The sequence below is a fragment of the Dermatophagoides pteronyssinus genome, unplaced genomic scaffold (genome assembly GCF_027571235.1).
Source record: "Dermatophagoides pteronyssinus isolate colony J.1.1.1.1 unplaced genomic scaffold, Derpt_VIB-CSIC_2022.12 sq0032, whole genome shotgun sequence".
Classification (NCBI taxonomy): Eukaryota; Metazoa; Arthropoda; class Arachnida; order Sarcoptiformes; family Pyroglyphidae; genus Dermatophagoides; species Dermatophagoides pteronyssinus.
The window spans coordinates 103,838-122,790 of NW_027461556.1; the positions used below are offsets into that span (position 1 = coordinate 103,838).

Here is an 18,953-nt window from a genome sequence, read left to right on the forward strand (position 1 = left end):
AAAAACAAAATAAAATTTTGGCATAGCAGCAATGTGAGTGTGTGAATCTTGAAGAGCAGAGCAATCATAATCACTACTACCACTACCACCAACAATGAATCAAGAATCGATACAAATTTAGCCTTTTAGGCAAAAAAAAAAAAAAAAATCTTCAGGATATACACCACCATCACCGGACACATCACACATTTTCATGCTACTATGATCATAATCTTGTTGTTGATGATGAGCGATGTTTTTTTTTCTTGTGAGCGTTTCTTCTCATTACCAACAAACAAACAAACAAAAAGATTCAACATTTTTAATGAAGAAAACAACAACAACAACAACAACAACAAAATACAACCGAATCGTAATTTGTTAATGTGAAAAGAATCGTGTATCCCAAAAAAAAAAGAAAAAGAAAAAGATTCTTGATTCTTTGTTTTAATTATAATTTACTAAGAGATTCCGTTTTTTGTTTTTGTTGTTTCAAGTCTAGACCTATTGTTACAACAATCGAAAAGACGAATAAATAATTGAAAAAAACAAACAAAAAGCGAAGAATCATCAAATTAATCATTTGAATCACGAATTGTTTTTGTTTTCTTCGAAATCTTGAAAAACGATAACAACAAAATCTACCATCAACATCATCAACATCAACCAATCATATAGATAAAAAAATGATTACAAAAAAAAGTAATAATAATTTCATATTTCACCATGATAATAATCATGATAATAATAATAATGATGATGATGAAAAGAAAAAATCATTATTATTACAAACAACAACAATTTACTTATCATCAATCAAAAAATTTTCACCACGAATCTATTGTCGTTATACATTTGTTTATTTGTTCCTGATATTCTATTCTCATCTTTGTATTGGTATGTTTGTTGTTGTGTGTGTGTGTGTTTGAAATCTCTTTTTAATGTTAATTTTTTTGTTTCTATATTCAGTTACTGCAAATGAATTATCATTGAACGAAAATGGCTTAACATCATCATCCTTATCAAGATTATCATCATCATCATCTTCTTCGTCGTCTGATCATCAATTGCATCATAGAATGTTGAATAATCCAAGAGAATTTGTGCCTCTTGCTGAAATTCAATCAGAACAATTTGATGATCAATATGTAAAATGTCTTTATTATAATCGTACATTATGTCAACAAACTAATAATAAAGAAGGTTGTGGTGAATCGGTTCAGATTTGTTCGACAATTGATAATTTGGGTCATAATACTGGTGATGCATATTGTTATGCATTATGGCGTAATTCAACCAATGAAGGTGTACAATTAGTATTCAAAGGTTGTTGGTATGGTGCCAGTAAAAGTTGCTCAAATGAAGAATCATTATCCGTTTTGAGTCAACAACAACAACACCATAAGATGCCTTGTGTACCGGCACATCAACCCAAACAAAAAGATCTGAATTTTTGTTGCTGTAAAGGTATTCTTTGTAATGAAGAAATAAAACAGATGCCCAATTTGTTATTGTATTCATCAACACCGGCACCCGAACAACATGGTCTGTATTGTTTTTTGTTTTTTAATTTAGTTAAAATTGATTTGATTTGATTTCTAGGTGTTATAACAACCACAATGGAATCAAATGATTATCGATTATCAGACATAATATTCTATGTTTTGTTAATCATGGCTATAATATTTTTGGCAAGTGTCGCTAGTATAATTGTATACATTTTTGGAAAATGTCCACGTAAACCACATTCAGATGATGTTCCTACTCATGAACCGCTTTTACTTGATGGTACTAATCTACCGAATATTGGATACAATGCTAATCCTATCTCGCTTAAAGAAGCATTAGCTAATGGTAAATTTGGCACTGTGTATAGGGCTGTCGATTGTCACAATCGACAAGTTGCGGTAAAAGTATTTTCAATGCAGGATCGTTCATCATGGCAAATCGAAAAAGATGTGTACAATCTTCCACAAATGGAACATAATAATATTCTCAAATTTTTGGGCTTTGATCGAAATGGTGAAGGTATTAAGTTGGAATTTTGGATCATAACCGAATATCACCCGAACGGATCGTTACATGAATATCTTAAATCACATACAGTTACATGGAATCAATTGCTTAAAATTATTCAAGGAATTGGCTTAGGTAATTTTTTGAATTTAGTTATTTGATTCGATCTTTACACACTTCCTTTTCATCATTGTGTATAGGTTTGGCACATTTACATGAAGAGATTCCAGCTAAAGATAATCAAAATGCAAAACCATCGGTTGCTCATCGAGATTTTAAATCAAAAAACGTGCTTTTAGGAAACGATTTTCGAGCTTGTATAGCCGATTTCGGTCTGGCACTTGTTTTCTATCCAAACACTACTTGTGGTGATGCTCATGGACAAGTGGGAACTCGACGTTATATGGCCCCCGAAGTACTTGAAGGTAAACAATATTTTGATTTTGATTTTATCGATTCTCAATGATCTTGTTTTGTATAGGAGCAATCAATTTTACACGAGATTCGTTCCTCAAAATCGACATGTATGCTTGTGGTTTAGTGCTATGGGAATTAGTTTCTCGTTGTAGTTTCAATGAGATACCATGCGATGAATATAGTTTGCCATTTGAAAATGAAGTTGGTCAAAATCCAACTATCGAAGATATGCAAGATATTGTGGCACAGCAGAAAAAACGTCCACACATTAAAGAATCATGGTCAAAACATCCTGGTATGGCATTGATTGTTACTACCATTCAAGATTGTTGGGATCAAGAAGCCGAAGCAAGAATTTCGGCCGAAACTATTTGTGAACGTATCAATACTTTAAAAATTAATAATAATAATAATGATTCGGTATGTGTGAAACATTCTTTTTAGCTAATAATGTTCTAATTTATCTTCTAATCATCATAGACTTTTAATCAGTCGAATCTATCATCAAACAATCATCGTACAACAATGACAACACCATTAACAAATAATCATGTTAATACTTTCATCAATAATAATAATAATATTAATAATCAAAAGATTGTCAATTCACCATTTTTACCTAATATTCATCTAAATCATTATCATCCACATCTTAATCATAATGGTAGTGCTTCAACACCAATGAGAATGATGATATCATCACATACAAATAATATTATGAATAATCATCAGTCATGATTCACTCATTAATTAAATTAAATAATTAAAATCGATTTCTGTAAATTATTTGGAAAATATTGTAAAAAATCATCATCATCATCAAAAATGGAAAAGGAACCGCTATTTTGGAACAAAATCTTCAGGTATATATTTTTGCAAATGAAAGATTCAATAATCATATCAAATATCTTCAGATTGATGATTGATAATGGTCGGTGTGTTTTAAACCTCGATTCGTATTTAAACAACAACAACGAAAATAAACAGATTTTGTGTGAGATGCTGATGAAGATGTGATTGTATTTGGCCATATGCTGCTGTCTTTTTTTTTTGGAACATGTCCCGAATTGTGGCTGCCTCTTTTCCTATTTTTTTTAATACTATGTGAATAATTTTTCTTTTCTCACCATAATACCATGATTTTCACCTGTAATTATTTTGAATTAATCGTGTGTTTGGTTTGGTTTGTATAAAAAATATATATTGATTTGTTAACATACACCAACAACAAAACAAAAAACAAGTTTGAAGTAATTTTGAATTTTCTTTTTTTTTCCGAAAAACTTTTTTTGTTTGTTTGCAAAGAAACACCACACACCACACACATGATTGATGAAAGAAAAAAATTGATTTTTTTAAAATTGTAAATATGATTGTTTTTCAATTGAAATTTTAATCAAATAAAATTTTCTTCTTTTTTTTGTCTTAATTAAGGTAATTAGAATTTGAGCAAAAAGTCTATCCCAAAAATGAATCAATATCTTTCAAAACCAGATGGCGTTCTAATAATCAAAAAAAAAAAATTCGAATGTTTTTTCAAATTTTTTTTTTTGTACATTCCATTTGATGATAATGATAATGGTGATGGTTAAGATGTACTAAATTGATAATCTTTTGTCGTTTTTTTCTTAATTGGCTAATCCAATTTTATTCGGATGATGATAATCTAGAATCCAATAAGTAATAATGTTTAGTCTTATGTTTAGTTTTATCAACTAATCGTCAAGTTGTTGTTGTTGTTTCCATCACCACCAAAATCAACTTGACAAAATAAAAAAAATATCAATCAATCTCCATCCTGTATATGATCGAGCAAGCGAACAAACAAACAAAGTAAGTAGCAAATAAAGCAAAAGTGAAAGTGTCAATGAACAACACAAGGATATTGATTTTGTTGAAATGGATTGACTATATCGTTAGAACGATTAATCGATCGATTGATCGTTCGTTCGTTTCGTTTCGTTTTGTCAAAAGATAATGAAGCGAATGTCCTATAGTTTTTGGCAGCAGCAATTTGTTTAATTAGCCATCGAATCGTTGACGAAAATCAAAATCAAAATCAACATCAACAGTAAAAAAAAACAAACTTATCAACCGCAAATCCTCGTGTTTGTTGTTGTTGAATTTGGCGTACGTGCCTGTTCTCCAGTATAAACGATATTTTTTTTTTTTTTGTTGTACAACGAAAAAAAAAAATCATTTGATTTCGTTATGACGTCTAAATAATGATAATGATGATGATAATGGTTTGTATGTGTGATATGTTCGAAATCAATTCGAATTCGAATCATAATCATCATCATCATCATCGAAGGAGGATTCTTTCCATAAACGATGATGATGATGATTCGCCTCTGCTTTTTCTTGTTTGTTAACTTTCATGTTTTAACAAACAAACAAAAAAGTAAAAGAAAATTAATTTAAAATTTTTTTTTCATTACATTCTGAATGACATTCGATGGCTGCAGCAGCCTATCGATGATGATGTTACCAAACTTTCTCTCTATCTCAAGGTTCTTTTTTTAAAAAAAAAAGATACATCTTTATTTTAAAATGACTCACTCATGTGATACAGATATTTAAAATTATCTTTCTTCTTCTTTTTTCAAAGATCAACATAATAATGATGATGATGATGATTTTAAAGCCATTATCATCATCATCAACAACAGGTATGTAATACACAATTCTTCAATCTTTGAAAATAATTTTTGCTTTTAGTTCCAGAATCAGGTCATCATCATCATCATCATCATTGATTTTGTTGTTGTTGAATTAATCACATATCATATACGTCACACAATGAAGAATTTCCTATTTGTTTTCCCTTTTTTTCAAAAAAAAAAATTTTACCAGGCCATTGCAATGTAGATGTATTGGTGGGGGAGTGGATTGTGTTGTTGTTGTTTATGTCTACATCATCGATCTGAAAATAATTTTTTTTTTTTTGCCAACCAGGAAAAACGTATGTTTGAAAAAAATGAACAAATCTAGGCTATCAACACACAGAGATAGCCTATGTGTGTGTGTGTGTGTTATCTTGGACCAGGATTTTGTGTGATGTTTGTCCCCTTCAATACCCTTCCCCATCATCATATAAAATACACAGTAGCAGAATTCATTTATATAGCAATCATGGTAGAAGAAGAAGAGGAAAAAAGATACAATCTGAATGTGTTGGTGTGTGAAAGAAAGCAAAGCAAAGCAAAAAACATTCTTCCTGCTCCTGGATTCTTTTCTATTATTCTTTATTTAGCCGATGATGATGATGATGACCGATGATGATGGTCTCTATAGTGTTAAAGAATGAAATATGATTTTTTTCGATGGAATATTCTAGAATCATCGTCTTTGCTGGTTGCACATTCAAGAAAGGATTGCACATTGATTTTTTTTTTTGAACAGAAAAAATTTTTTTCAAAAAAAAAAAGGATTTCATTCTATTTTTAGTCGAAAACTGTCTATCAAATTTCAGTCAAACTAAAAACATATTTATCATGTTTATATGTTCATCATCCTAGTGATCATCATCATCATTTCTCAATGATAATGTAATATAAGGAAGTAAACATTGAAAAAAATCAACATCAAACACCTTTATCATATCATCAAGAAAAAAAAGAAAGGGTTGATTGATAAATTTGGACATGGAACAAGGGTTTCTTTTATCATCATCAAATCAAATCGAATCAAATCAAATCAATCGGATTTTCAGTAGCCAACCATCGTTGGATTCGACCAAATTTTTACCATCATCATCATCAACAAAAAAGACAAGGCCATCAAGCGATAGGGACGCCATCACCTGAAACAATTGAATTAAATTGAATTGTTTGCGCATAATCAAATCGAATCGAACAAAAAAAAAACAGCTCGTGATACGCGGACAAAAACAACACACAAAAAAAGGATATCTTTTTTTTTGAATAGAAAAAAGAAAAAGAAACGAAACGAAAAAAAACAGAAAAGAATCATCATCATCATCATACGATACATAAAAATCGTATATGAGAATGGATGGATGGATACTGAAAAAAAAAAAAAAATTTTGGATGAAAAGAATGAGCGCATGCGTCAACGCCCTTTTTTCTTTGTGCTAGATTTTTTTTTTTTTTTTTCGTTGTCCGTCTGTCCACATTTGGATACAATGATTCGAATGAAAATAGAGAGAAATTTTTTTTTTTTTTTTTTTTTTTTGATCCTTGTGAATGATTTGTAGCAATAATGGTAGTGGTATGTAATGAATGATGGTAAGGAACAGTTTTTTTTTCGAAGTTTTTTTTTCTCAGTGAATAGATTCGATTGAAAAAGTTCGACGACAACAACAACAAGACCGACCGTTGCCAGTATGATAGTTGTTGTTGCCGAGTGAAGATATCATCATCAATGGTAATAATGCCGAGTAATCATTTTCCATCAACAAAAAATTTTACTCAATTTGTAATGTAATTGCTAAAAGGTTTTCTGTTTTCTGTTTGTGTTGTTTTTTTGTATTGTAAGAGTGAGTGAGTTGCGAGTGTTTATGTGTGAGCGAGTTCGATTTGTTTTTTTTTGTCTGTGCTGCATTTGTAAGAACACTCAAACAAACAAACGAAAAATCAATTTCATCATCGTTGTTTTTCAATCAACAATATCGATATCTTGAAGATAAATTCAAATGTGGATAAATACCATCATCCATCAGCTTCGACAACGAAGAATTGCCATTTTTGGAAAAAGATAACAATCAACCGAAAAAAAAGACCATTTGATTGTCATCATTTATAACGTGTGATTTATTCAACAGAACAAAAAAAAAATCCAGGAAGAAGTTCGCGAACAATCGAATTGAACCGAAGAAAACATCATATTCGATGATCCGATTGTGATTTTACTGTATGGCCCTTTCGTTTTCTGTGTTTGGTTGCTGCTCATTATCAAAACCAAACCTCGAAGAAGATTTTTGAAATGTAACTAATTAATATCGAATGTTTTTTGACATTTCATCATTATCATCATCTTCGAAATTGTCTTCTTGTCACATAAAAACTATTTGGTATTGTCATTCAAAGGGTTGTCAACAAGATTGAAGATATTATGATGATAATCGATTTTGTCATCATTGATCAAAGATTAAAGATCTATTTCTAAAAGTTTATCCTTTGTTTGTTATTATTATTATTTTCTTTTCTTATTGATGAACATCCTATAATAATCTGAAACATCGGACACTGACATCAATCAATCAATCAATCAAAGTGTGAATTGTATTGAAGCAATTGATAACATTCAAGTGTATGGATTGATTATTTGATTTGATTTGATGATTGTCAACATCAAATTATCTGTTGTTTATCATAAAAACGTTAATAATTATTGCTACAATATATCTACCTACCTACCTACCTTTTCTGGAATACCTCTCTACGATAAAAGTCTTTATATTTTTTCTTACGATTGGCAACAAAAAAAAAATGCTTGGAAATCCTGAAATTTGTGATTGATTGTCGGCCTATGAAAACTCTGAACGAAGAAAAAAGATACAACTTTCTTCTAAAATCTTTGGAGATAAAATCGATTGTGATCCGAAAAAACAAAAATCTATTGAAGAATCGCCAAACAAAAAAAACTAAAACTTTTTCTAATGCTTGAATTCAATCAAAATAATCCATAGTTCTCATCATTTGACTTGACTGAATTGGTTTGATCGTGAGAAGTATTGCCTAAATTTTTGTTGTTTTGTTTTTATATATGAAAATCGTTAAATTTTCTTCTTTTGTTTTGGCTCATTATTTTCTTTAAAATATCACGAATGAATCATTTTGAACATCGAAATATTGTCATTCATCAAGATATTATAGAACAACAACAAGAAAAAATATAGAACATTCAATACACAAAACAGCAACAACAAACTTGATCATTGTTTTCGTTGATTTTTTATTATTTTGGTCTGTTTTTTCGTTTCGTTTCGTTTCGTTTTTTTCATTCTTAAATCTTCTGGTTTATATTATTAACGACAACAAATATTATTCATTGCTGCTGATCTCTGTACAATTTTTGTATCAAAAAAAGAAGAAAACAACAAAAATCGAATCATAAATAATAGTTAGAATTGCGATCAAAATATCAAGAGTAGTGTGGTAGATTTGGAAATCAATTGGCCTTAGTCATATCTGATTACAAGATTTTTTTTATATTTTAAATTCATTCATCAATCAAAGAGAAAGAAATTATTTTATATTATCATCATTGTTATCATTAATCCAATCCTCATCTGCATCATCATTATCGAAAGAATTTGGTCAAGCTGAAAAAAAATCAAGATTCAAGTTCTCGATCTCATCATATTATATATTGAAAGAAAACAAAAATTGTGAGCTAATTTTTATATAATTATTATAAAAAAAGATATTCTTTATTGCAAGAAGTGTGATACCATTTTCAAAAAAACCAATTGATAAAACAAAAATCATTTTCAATCCTCAACAAAAAGAAAATTATTGATTGTCCATTTCGAAAAAAAAAACGAAAAAACCTGTTTTCATTATTATTAATCAAATCACCCAAAACATCATTATCATCATTCTCGTTCGATTTATTGATTGATTGATTGCCCGAGAAGATTTTCTAGAATTTTGGATCGTCAATCTTTTTTTTCTTCTTTTGCTCAGCCTGTTTTTGTTTTTTTTTCGTTTCTTCGTTATATAAACTTACCACACACACACAATTTGGTGCACGGAATCGGAATGGTTTTTGCTTTTGAAAAATCAAAAAGACAACAAGCAAACATCAACATTCATCATATTCATTGAAGAAGTTTTTATTTTGTATTGATCTTTTTTTTCAAGATTTATTTGTTTTGTTTTTCTTTTTTATCAAAAAAATTATTGTTTTTGGTCCATCAATTATCAACCATCATCATTATCATCCACCATTGATTGTCATCGAAGAATCGCAATTGCAAATTGCGCAGCACAAATAAATTTATCCTTTTCAAAATACATTTTTGAAAAAAGGATAATCTTCCTCTCTGGAAATTCTGGAATTGTAAAGAAAACACTATCATACTGGACATTTTGTTTTTGTTCTTTTCTTTTCTTTTTTTCTATTTTGTTCCACAAAAATTGTGATAAAAATTCATTATTACGCACACATACACAACATACTTACATACACACCTTCATATGCAAAGATAATTATAACCCACACTTATTTTTTTTGGGTGAACAAAAATAATATTTTGTGAATGAATATTGGATCGAATCATTGGCAAGAAATTGATTCCAACAACAACAACAAAAACAACGAATCGTACCGGTTGAATCACCTGTTCACCACCACCACTACCATCTTTGCCAAATAACAAAACCACCAAATTATCCATCCGGCTTCAACAATCATTGGCTGATTGATTGATTAGTGAAATTTAACGAAAGATAAGAACAACAAAAAAACATTATGAAGATTATTGATATTAGTAACGATAATAACGAAAATAACGTAGACGAAGATAACCAACAACAAGGTATGTGTTTCTTTGAAATTTTCTTTGGTTTCCCAATTTTGAAAAACAGTTTCTTTTATCATTATTTATTTTATATTTCTTGGCACACTTGCCAGCAAAAAAAATTAAAAGTCTTCAATTCCATTCATTTCAATTCCTCCCTTTTTTCTTTTTCTTTCTCTTCTGTTCATCGTTTTCGTCGTCGACTGGCAATCATCTTGTCCCTTTAATAATAAGCCAAGGCTTTGGGCTTTTGAAGACGATAACGATATCGAGAAAGAAAAGAAAAAAGCCAGTCAGACTGGTGTATGATTTTTTTTGTTTTGTTTTTGTTTTTGTTTGTATAGAGAAGAGGGAATTGCATATATACATAGAATGTGAATAGGGATAATAATAATAATAACAGACACAGCTGCTTGCTTGCCTTGCCTTTCCAAACATTGTTGATAGACCAAACCGAATTGGAGCCACCATCTCTCTCTTCTTTTTTTTTCTCCCACATATCACTATGAAATGAAATGATTATAACTTGTGTCTATATATACACGGAGTTGTTGTATTGTTGAAGTTTAGTTTGGTTTTTTGGTGGGGCAAAGAAACAAAAATCAACGAAAGATTTTTTCTGCCCTGCCAAAAACAGCCGATCTGGTACGCTGGTGTATGTTTGTGTGTATCACGTAGGCCATCACTTTGGCCAATGCCTAATGTGTAAAAATAAAAATACACTATATATTCTGGCAAATGAACACCCCTGGTCTCTATGGCCTAGAATGAACGCATCCAAAAAAAACACCATTTAAATTAAGGTTTACAGTGTGTTTTGACTGTTTGTCTGTCAAATATATAATAACGATGATTTTTGTTGTTTAGGGAAAAAAATCAACCAGAATTTTTCATTAGAAACACACACACACACAAGCGCTTATTCATATTGATGATACCGTTGAATAATGTAGTTGGAAAAAAATAGCCATTTTCTGGACCAACAAAGGGCCCAAAAAAAATTATTGAGTATGCGCTCTTGTTCGTGTGTGGAATTGGTCAAGGTTTTTCAGTTTTTTATTATTTCTAATTTTATTTTATATTTAATTCACCTGACAACAATGACTGGATGAACTTTAACCTTGGAAACAGAAACTAAAATAACCTGTTAATATTACAATGTTAATTCTTTTTCTTTTTTTAAAGAAATCAACATCTTAAGAGATGGCCCGTCTAACCAGGTTCAATTACAAACTTGTTGTTGTTGTTGTTCAAGTGTTGCCAGTTTTTTTTTGATATATTCAACTTGTCTTTTATATGACCGTAAGGTATAATATAAGAGATGAAATTATTATTAAAATGAATATGGGGCTTGGTCCGGTTGAGATGTTACAAAAAAAAAGGGAATTTTTCTACATTTAATAATTGCCATAGTGTGTGAATTGTTTCAATGATTTGTTATATGGACAACAAAATGATGCTATGTTTAAAGTAAAGTTATATAAAGTTTCTCAAAGAAAACTCTTTCGTTGTCAATCATAAAATTCACATGATATGATGATGATTGGCAATGAAACAAAACAAAACAAAAAAAAAAATTTCTGGTTTTCAGTTGTTTCTGATCAAATGATGATGATGTCTATTTTATTTTTAATAAAAATTCAATACATTTCCTTGCAGCATTAAAAATTATATATATAGTTTTTTTTTGTGTTATGTAATAAATAGAAATATTCTGTAAACAGCTGTATGCTGTGTTTGTGTTGCGTTGCGTTGGAGAGAATAAATAAATGAATGAATGAATGAATGTTTGTGTACCCCATTCTTTCAAGGCCTTTTGATTGAACACAACAACAGCAAATGCAACATTATATTATAAGAATGACGCCGTCGCATTACACTAGATGGAATCCTGGTATCTTTTAGTTGTTGTTTTTTGTTGTTTTATTTGGGAAATGAATGAAATAATAATAATAATAATAATGATCTATAGATGGAAAATATAGGAAAATTGAAAATGTCCTTGACAATGACTTTCTTCTGATGATGATGATGGTGGTGTTTAATAATATAAACGAAAGATGAAATGTAATGTTTGGGAGAAGGAAAAATGAAAAAAATAAAAGTGTGTTATATAATGTTGTCGATTTGACTGCCTTCTAATATTTATATTGGATGAATTGAATTGAATGGATAGAAGCTGGTATGACAACAATCAATGTGTGTGTGTGTGTGTGTATTTGGTAATGGTTGATTTTCTGGTTTATAAATAATGGTATATGTTTGGTTGGTTGGTTGGTTGGTTGGTGTGTGATGGTGATAATCTTTTCTTGTCTTGTCCATAAATACAGATTGGCAATGATCATCACAAGATCCAACCAAAAAAAAAAAAAAAAAAAATGAGAGAGATAGAGTCTTTAGTGTTTATATTTTTAGAATGATCATTTGATGATGAATGTCTATCATCTAAATAAGAATGACTTTTAAACAATTTTGATTGATTTTTTTTGTTGTTTTGATCGAAAAAAAAATCAGAAACACAGTTGAATACAAAATTTTGTCCATAACAAATCGAATGGATCGATTTGAGAAAAATAAAATCGAGAGCATATGATGATGAGAAAAAAAAATATTTTTGTCTTTTTCATTCATTCATTTTATTTTATTTCATTTCACCTTGATTTTTAAGCAGTTTTTTGGTTTGAGAATATAAAAAACGAAAGAGAAAAAGATAGATAGATAGATAGATGGAGAGAAGCTTTTTTATATTATCATAATGATGATACAGGTTTCATTCAGTTTTTCTTCGTTTATATATTTCACCATGATTAACCATTTGATGGAAATATATTTTCTTCCCAAAACCAAGTCGGCCATTTCAGCCGATAAATATATCCAGCTGAATGGAATGATAATGGTGGTGGTGGTGATAGTGAAGAGAAATCGTTTATTTCGTTATTTTGATTTGATTTGATTGAATGAATGATTTGATATCGATAAGACACCCCTTTTTTTCGTTTATTTATTTGTTACTTTGCTTATCAATATATCGATTGATTGATTGATTGATTTTGATGATAAAAAAGACTAATCATATGACTATGTTGGATGATTTTTTTCCACCATTTCCAAAATTTCCAAAACATCATTCAAAAGTTTTTATCTGTATGATTTTTTTTCCTTTCCATCCATATCTTTTTCTTTCTTTTTCCATCCAAACAATGATGATGATAAATATAGCATAGAGTTTTAGTTTATTTGTTAATAATATTAATAAAGATGAAATATCATTCATTCGATTTTTATTATATTCCTAGATTTCGATGTTTATTGGATTATCTCATACATGATGATGATGATAATGTTTGATTATTTGATCCAAAAAGTAAAGGTATCCACATATAATATAAATATGGATTGTTTTTTATGATCATGTTTCTTTCTTTCTTTTTTTGAACAAATTATTATTATTTGTTCAAAAATCAAACATTATCTTTCTATTTGTCTGGCTGACTGACTGACAACAACAACAACAACAACCACTGTTTGTGTAATAAAGATTTTGTTTTGTTTTTTGTTTGTTTGGATTGATTTGATTGTCACTATAGTGATATATAAATATCGTTTGAAAATGAAAGAAAATGCCAATTCAGCAATTGGGGATATGATAAAAATTTTTACCCGAAAAAAAAATCCAAACAAACAAATCAGATCGATGATGATGATGATGATATTAATCGTCTGGTTATGATTGGTGTGAACAATATACAAAAACAAACACACACACAGTGTTTGAATGATGATATGGTTTATTACAATTTCGGAATTTATTTTTTTGCCATGATGATCACATGTTTATTGTGGTAATGATGATGATAATGGTGGTGGTGGTGGTGATGGTGCCAAAAATGAAAAAAAAACACTAAAAAATGAAACAGAGACCTGTTGTTGTTGTTGTTGTTGTTATTGATTATTATATGGTGATTTGTCAGTCAGACAGCTTGCCTGGTTGGTTTTTTAAAATGTTTTTTTTTCATGTTGAATGTTTTCGATGTTTAGCTTGAATGGATGGATGGATGGATGGATTGAAAAAAGCCTTGATTCCATTCGAGCATTGAATGAAGAGAAAAACAGGCATTTTTTTTTAATTTGGTTAATATTTGTTTCTTTGTACAAAGGTGGTTTTTGTTTCGGAAGAATGGATGGCGCCCCTAACACATACAATTGAAAGCAAAAGTTTTCGGTGCTTTAACATCGTTAAAGCACCGAGAAAGAAGACAAAAAACAGGTTGTGCAATATATTCCTTACACAATTTTGTTGTTGTGTGTTGGACGAACGACTGATTTAATTTCCATGATACTCTTTGTTGTTATCGTTATCGTTGTTCCGTATTTTGTTTTATTGAGAATCATCTGATGTCTTTTCTCCATAAGTATGTACGTTATTATCAAGATAAATCATTGATTTATCATTCAACGAGTATATGGACAGGGGAAAAAAATATCTATTTCTAGTACACACACACACACAGAGTCATGTGTATAATGATAATGATGATGATTTTTTTCTTTAAAGTTTATCATTTTTTTTAAACAATTCAATTCAATTCAAACTTTTAGTAATGTATGGCACGTCTCAGGTTGATTTGATTTTGTGATATATTTTCCTCTATAATATTCGTCATTTATTAACTACATTTACCAGTCATCAGAGATGTATCAATAGCAGCAGCAGCAGCAGCTACTAAAAAAAATCTAATAAGCTTATAATAAAGATATGAACGGGGAAAAAAATGTTGTTGTTGTTATTATGATGATGATGATGATGAGAAATGAGATGGAAAAAAATATCAGGCCATTTTTTTTTCTTCTTTGGTGCTTCAATATAAATGTATGTAGTGTTTGTGTGTGTGTGTGGCTGATAATGAATGACAATCATAATAACAAAAAGAAGAGAACGAGAGAGAGAGAGAGAGAGAAAAATTTTTCATTATATAAATGGCTGAGCATCAACAATATTGATCGATTTAATTGTTTTGTACGATATTTTTTTATTATTATTTAGTGGTGATATTTAAAAAACATCATCATCATTCGGCTATGATGATGATTTTGAGAAGAGAAGCTAGTCAAAGAAAAAATTTTTGTTTCTAAATTCTGTTGTGTATTCCATTTTTTTTTGTGTATAGATTTTTTTTTAATTATGTGTTTTTCATCCGAATAATGTTTAGTTTTTGATAAATTTTGTTTTTTTTTCGATTTAAAATGTAATTTTTAAATGATTTAAATAGCTAAAATTGTTTGTTTCTTTAATTGTTTGTTGCTTACCAATTCTTTTCTTTTTTTTTGTCTTTTTTTCTCACTGTAGATTTTGCTACAAATCAAAGACCCGAACAACAACAACAACAGCAAAGTATCAATATTAACAACGATAATTTGGAAGACGACAACGACGACGATAATAACGATAGTGAAAAAGAAATGATGGAAGAAGAAAGACAATTTATATTTGAAGATGTTGATTCCGATGATAATGTTAGCGATGATGATGATGATGATAGTGATTCGTTAGAAATATCGACTACTATTAAAAATCATAATCATCAGCCATTATCACAACGTCGAAATAATTATATTGTTGATTTGGTTGATGATTATCCTAATGTTGTTACAAATCATCATCATCATCATCATCGTGCAAAAGATTATGGATCTGCTGGTGCACATAAATCCACTGATTCTGGTAATGATGATGATGAAGATGATGATGATGATGATAACGATGCTTTGGATTCGGATAGCCTAAATGATGATGATGGCGGTAGTATGTTACGAATGAGTAATCCGATACCGATACCGGATGAATTTGGAACAATCAAAAATGTTGCTGCTGTTGGTGGTGGTAATAATAATAATCGTACGAAACATCATCATCGACGTCGCATTCATCATCATCGTCGTAAAAAACGAATCACAACAAATATCAACAGCAGTAGTGTTGGAGCCATAAATTTTTCCGATTTATACTACCTCAGCGGTGAAGTACTTGGTGAAGGTGCCTATGCATCGGTACATGAATGTCGTAGTTTTGAACATGACCAAAAACGTTATGCAGTCAAAGTGATTGAAAAAGGTGAACGTGGTCATAGCCGTAGCCGTGTTTTTCGTGAAATTGAAATATTTTTCAAATGTCGTGGTCATCAGAATATTATTCAATTTGTTGAATATTTTGAAGATAATGATCGTTTTTATTTGATTTTCGAAAAAGTGGAAGGTGGACAATTGTTGGCGCATATTCAAAAACGAATTCATTTTACCGAACATGAAGCAAGTCAAATTGTGCGTGATATTGCTAATGCTTTGAAATTTCTACATAGTCGTGGTATCGCTCATCGCGATCTCAAACCGGAAAACATACTTTGCTATTCAGAAAGTCAAGTATGTCCGGTCAAAATATGTGATTTTGATCTGGGATCCGGTATTATTCCATCGGATAGTTCACCAGTATCAACACCGGAATTATTAACACCGGTTGGTTCGGCTGAATTTATGGCGCCCGAAGTGGTCGATGCATTTATGGGTGAAGCTTCTCCCTATGATAAAAGGTAATTGTTATTATTGTCCTCAGCCAATCATTTTGGCTAAAAATTTTTATTACTTTATATTAGATGCGATTTATGGTCGCTTGGCGTAATCACCTATATTTTGCTTTGTGGTTATCCACCATTTTATGGTTGCTGTGGATCTGATTGTGGCTGGGAACGTGGTGAATTTTGTCAGGCATGTCAAGATCAATTGTTTAATTGCATTCAAAAAGGCATCTATGATTTTCCCGAACGAGAATGGGCGTACATATCGGAAGAGGCTAAAGATCTCATTCGTCATCTTTTGGTAAAAGATGCAAGCCAACGTTATACAGCCGAAATGGTTATCAACCATCCATGGGTACAGTATGGTGGTCCACGTACCTTTTTGCAAACGCCCAAAATTATTCGCCGAAATAATTCAGCCAAAGATTTGGCTGCATTTGCTGAAAGTGCCAATGCTATGAAAAGATTGTTTATTAAAAATCTTTACTCAAATTCGATCAGTTTGGTGGCCGAACTGGGTAGCCAAAATTCGCGTCAAAAATTATTTTCACACATTGAAAGATCGGATGAAGGTGATTCGGGTACCGATCATGAATGTAATAGTGCCCTTGGTGATGGAAGCGAATCGTATGGTTTACAATTTGCATTGCAACATTCATCCACGGATTCGGATGCCACAGCCGCAAGTGGTGGTAGTGATCATTCGCCGCCATTGAAATTTATCTCAAATGATCTCGATTATCTTGTCGTACAGCAACAACAACAGACACAACAACAAAATAATGATGATATGATGAATGATAAAATGTCTACATTTGATTATTATCGACAACGATTACAAATGGAACAACAGCAACAACAATTTCAACCCGTTGCTCGTGATCGAAATTATTCGTTTGGACAACAACAACAAGCAAACAATAACAATCGAATCAATAATCTAACACGTCAGGCAATTTTTCGTAATGGTAAAAATAATGGTCGAATGAATCAACCACCTAGAATTCGTATGACTTTATCGTTGGATCGTAAAAGTATACCCGGAATAGTTTTAATCTAAACCCGATCTAAATATGCTTGTTTTGTTTCATCAAACAAATTAAGACACCGGTAATGATTTGAAATCGATTCGGTAATATAATATTGAACCCACCTATATTTTCATTCATTAACAAACAAACAAACAAAAAAAATTAGTCTCGAAAAAAGAGTAAGCAAAAAAATAATAATATCATCATCATTATTATCATCAAGTCATTTTGGATGTTTGTGTTTGGTTGTTTGTGCATTCTCTCTCTCTCTCATTGGATTCTGTGAAACATTCATTCATTCATTCATCTCTCGTCAAACTGAAGGATTGTACTGAATTGATTGGTTGATTGATCATTACTATTGTCATCAATATTGTTATCATATATAATATTCAACATATAAAAACACATTTATAATTAATTACCTTCCACAATCAACCTACTACTACTACTACTACTACTGATTTACTTGTGATTTGTTTTTTTTTCTTTTCTTAATTTTTCATTCATTTTTCACACACACACACACAAACAAATACAACAAAAAAAAAGATTCAGATTTTTTTTCGACAACAATTTTTATGTGTAAAACGAGAGAGAAAAAAAAGATGGGCCAGAATATAACAACAAAAGATATGAAGTGTAACAAAACAACATCAAAAAAAAAATCAATCATCAGCCAATTCATGATATCATCCACAACAAACACATTGAGAAAAGCTAAAGAAAAAAAATATATATTTTTTATATGAAAAAATACCCTGATTTACATTATAAGAATGTGTGTGTGTGGATATTCAATCAAGAATGAATAATGAAAAAAAAATGTCAAGCATTTAATCAATCAATCCATCCATCGTTTGTTTGTTTGTTTGATATTCACATCCATTGATAATCATACATCACATACATACAAACACACATCACATACATAATATATCGATCGTTGATTATAATTCTTCTATCCTTTCTTCTATATTCTTCTTCTTCATATGATTATATAATGATTATTCATCAATTCATTTGAATCAGGTGTTTTTGTGTGTATGATTATCATGAGGAAAATAAGATCTGAATTGTGTGATGAAAGATGCAAAGAAACAAAAAATTCTTAACAACCAACACACAAACACCTTTGTTTAATTCAACTCTGGCAATAAATTTGACAAAATCTCTTTTTCATACAACAGTCAAAAACCAATATACAAAACAAACAAACAAAAAAAATTCACCCAGATCAATCAATCCAGTTTTATCCAATCGCGATTTATATTAGCCGATGGCCGAGTCACCACACCAGTCAAACACACCAAAACCAACCATTTGTTACACACACACACACAAACATCATCTATTTTTGTACTGTCAAGATTCTTCTTTTTTTCCTCTTTTTTATACTTTTTCTTTTTTTTTTTTTGATTGAAAATTTGAAATTCAATTTGTATGTATGAA

General features: G+C 30.2%; 2 protein-coding genes across 3 annotated transcripts; both read left to right on the top strand.

The window, feature by feature from the left end:
* The first annotated feature begins 243 nt into the window (after positions 1-243).
* Positions 244-3,841, top strand: put (activin A receptor type 2 punt). The gene is made up of 7 exons (XM_027350055.2): positions 244-876; positions 949-1,524; positions 1,582-2,130; positions 2,196-2,420; positions 2,477-2,832; positions 2,893-3,275; positions 3,327-3,841. The coding sequence occupies exons 1-6, from the start codon at positions 666-668 to the stop codon at positions 3,148-3,150; spliced, it is 2,175 nt and encodes a 724-aa protein (XP_027205856.2). The 5' UTR covers positions 244-665; the 3' UTR covers positions 3,151-3,275; positions 3,327-3,841.
* A 5,161-nt stretch (positions 3,842-9,002) lies between these two features.
* Positions 9,003-18,523, top strand: Lk6 (MAPK interacting serine/threonine Lk6 kinase). Of its 2 annotated transcripts, none has more exons than XM_027350316.2 (3): positions 9,003-9,919; positions 15,249-16,485; positions 16,549-18,523. In XM_027350316.2, the coding sequence occupies exons 1-3, from the start codon at positions 9,853-9,855 to the stop codon at positions 17,528-17,530; spliced, it is 2,286 nt and encodes a 761-aa protein (XP_027206117.2). In that variant the 5' UTR covers positions 9,003-9,852; the 3' UTR covers positions 17,531-18,523. The 2 variants fall into 2 exon arrangements, with proteins under 2 accessions (XP_027206117.2, XP_027206121.2); XM_027350320.2 differs by lacking the exon at positions 9,003-9,919 and adding an exon at positions 14,930-15,147 and having other exon boundaries at positions 16,549-18,029.
* Positions 18,524-18,953: the final 430 nt, after the last annotated feature.

What these genes read in the sequence shown, in the direction of transcription:
- put (XM_027350055.2), top strand. Translation starts at nt 666, where the DNA reads ATGATTACAAAAAAAAGTAATAATAATTTCATATTTCACCATGATAAT. An exon ending in CTATTCTCATCTTTGTATTG is followed by an intron (nt 877 to 948) that starts GTATGTTTGTTG and finishes TTCTATATTCAG; the next exon opens with TTACTGCAAATGAATTATCA. An exon ending in ACCGGCACCCGAACAACATG is followed by an intron (nt 1,525 to 1,581) that starts GTCTGTATTGTT and finishes TTTGATTTCTAG; the next exon opens with GTGTTATAACAACCACAATG.
- Lk6 (XM_027350316.2), top strand. Translation starts at nt 9,853, where the DNA reads ATGAAGATTATTGATATTAGTAACGATAATAACGAAAATAACGTAGAC. An exon ending in CGAAGATAACCAACAACAAG is followed by an intron (nt 9,920 to 15,248) that starts GTATGTGTTTCT and finishes TTCTCACTGTAG; the next exon opens with ATTTTGCTACAAATCAAAGA. An exon ending in GCTTCTCCCTATGATAAAAG is followed by an intron (nt 16,486 to 16,548) that starts GTAATTGTTATT and finishes ACTTTATATTAG; the next exon opens with ATGCGATTTATGGTCGCTTG.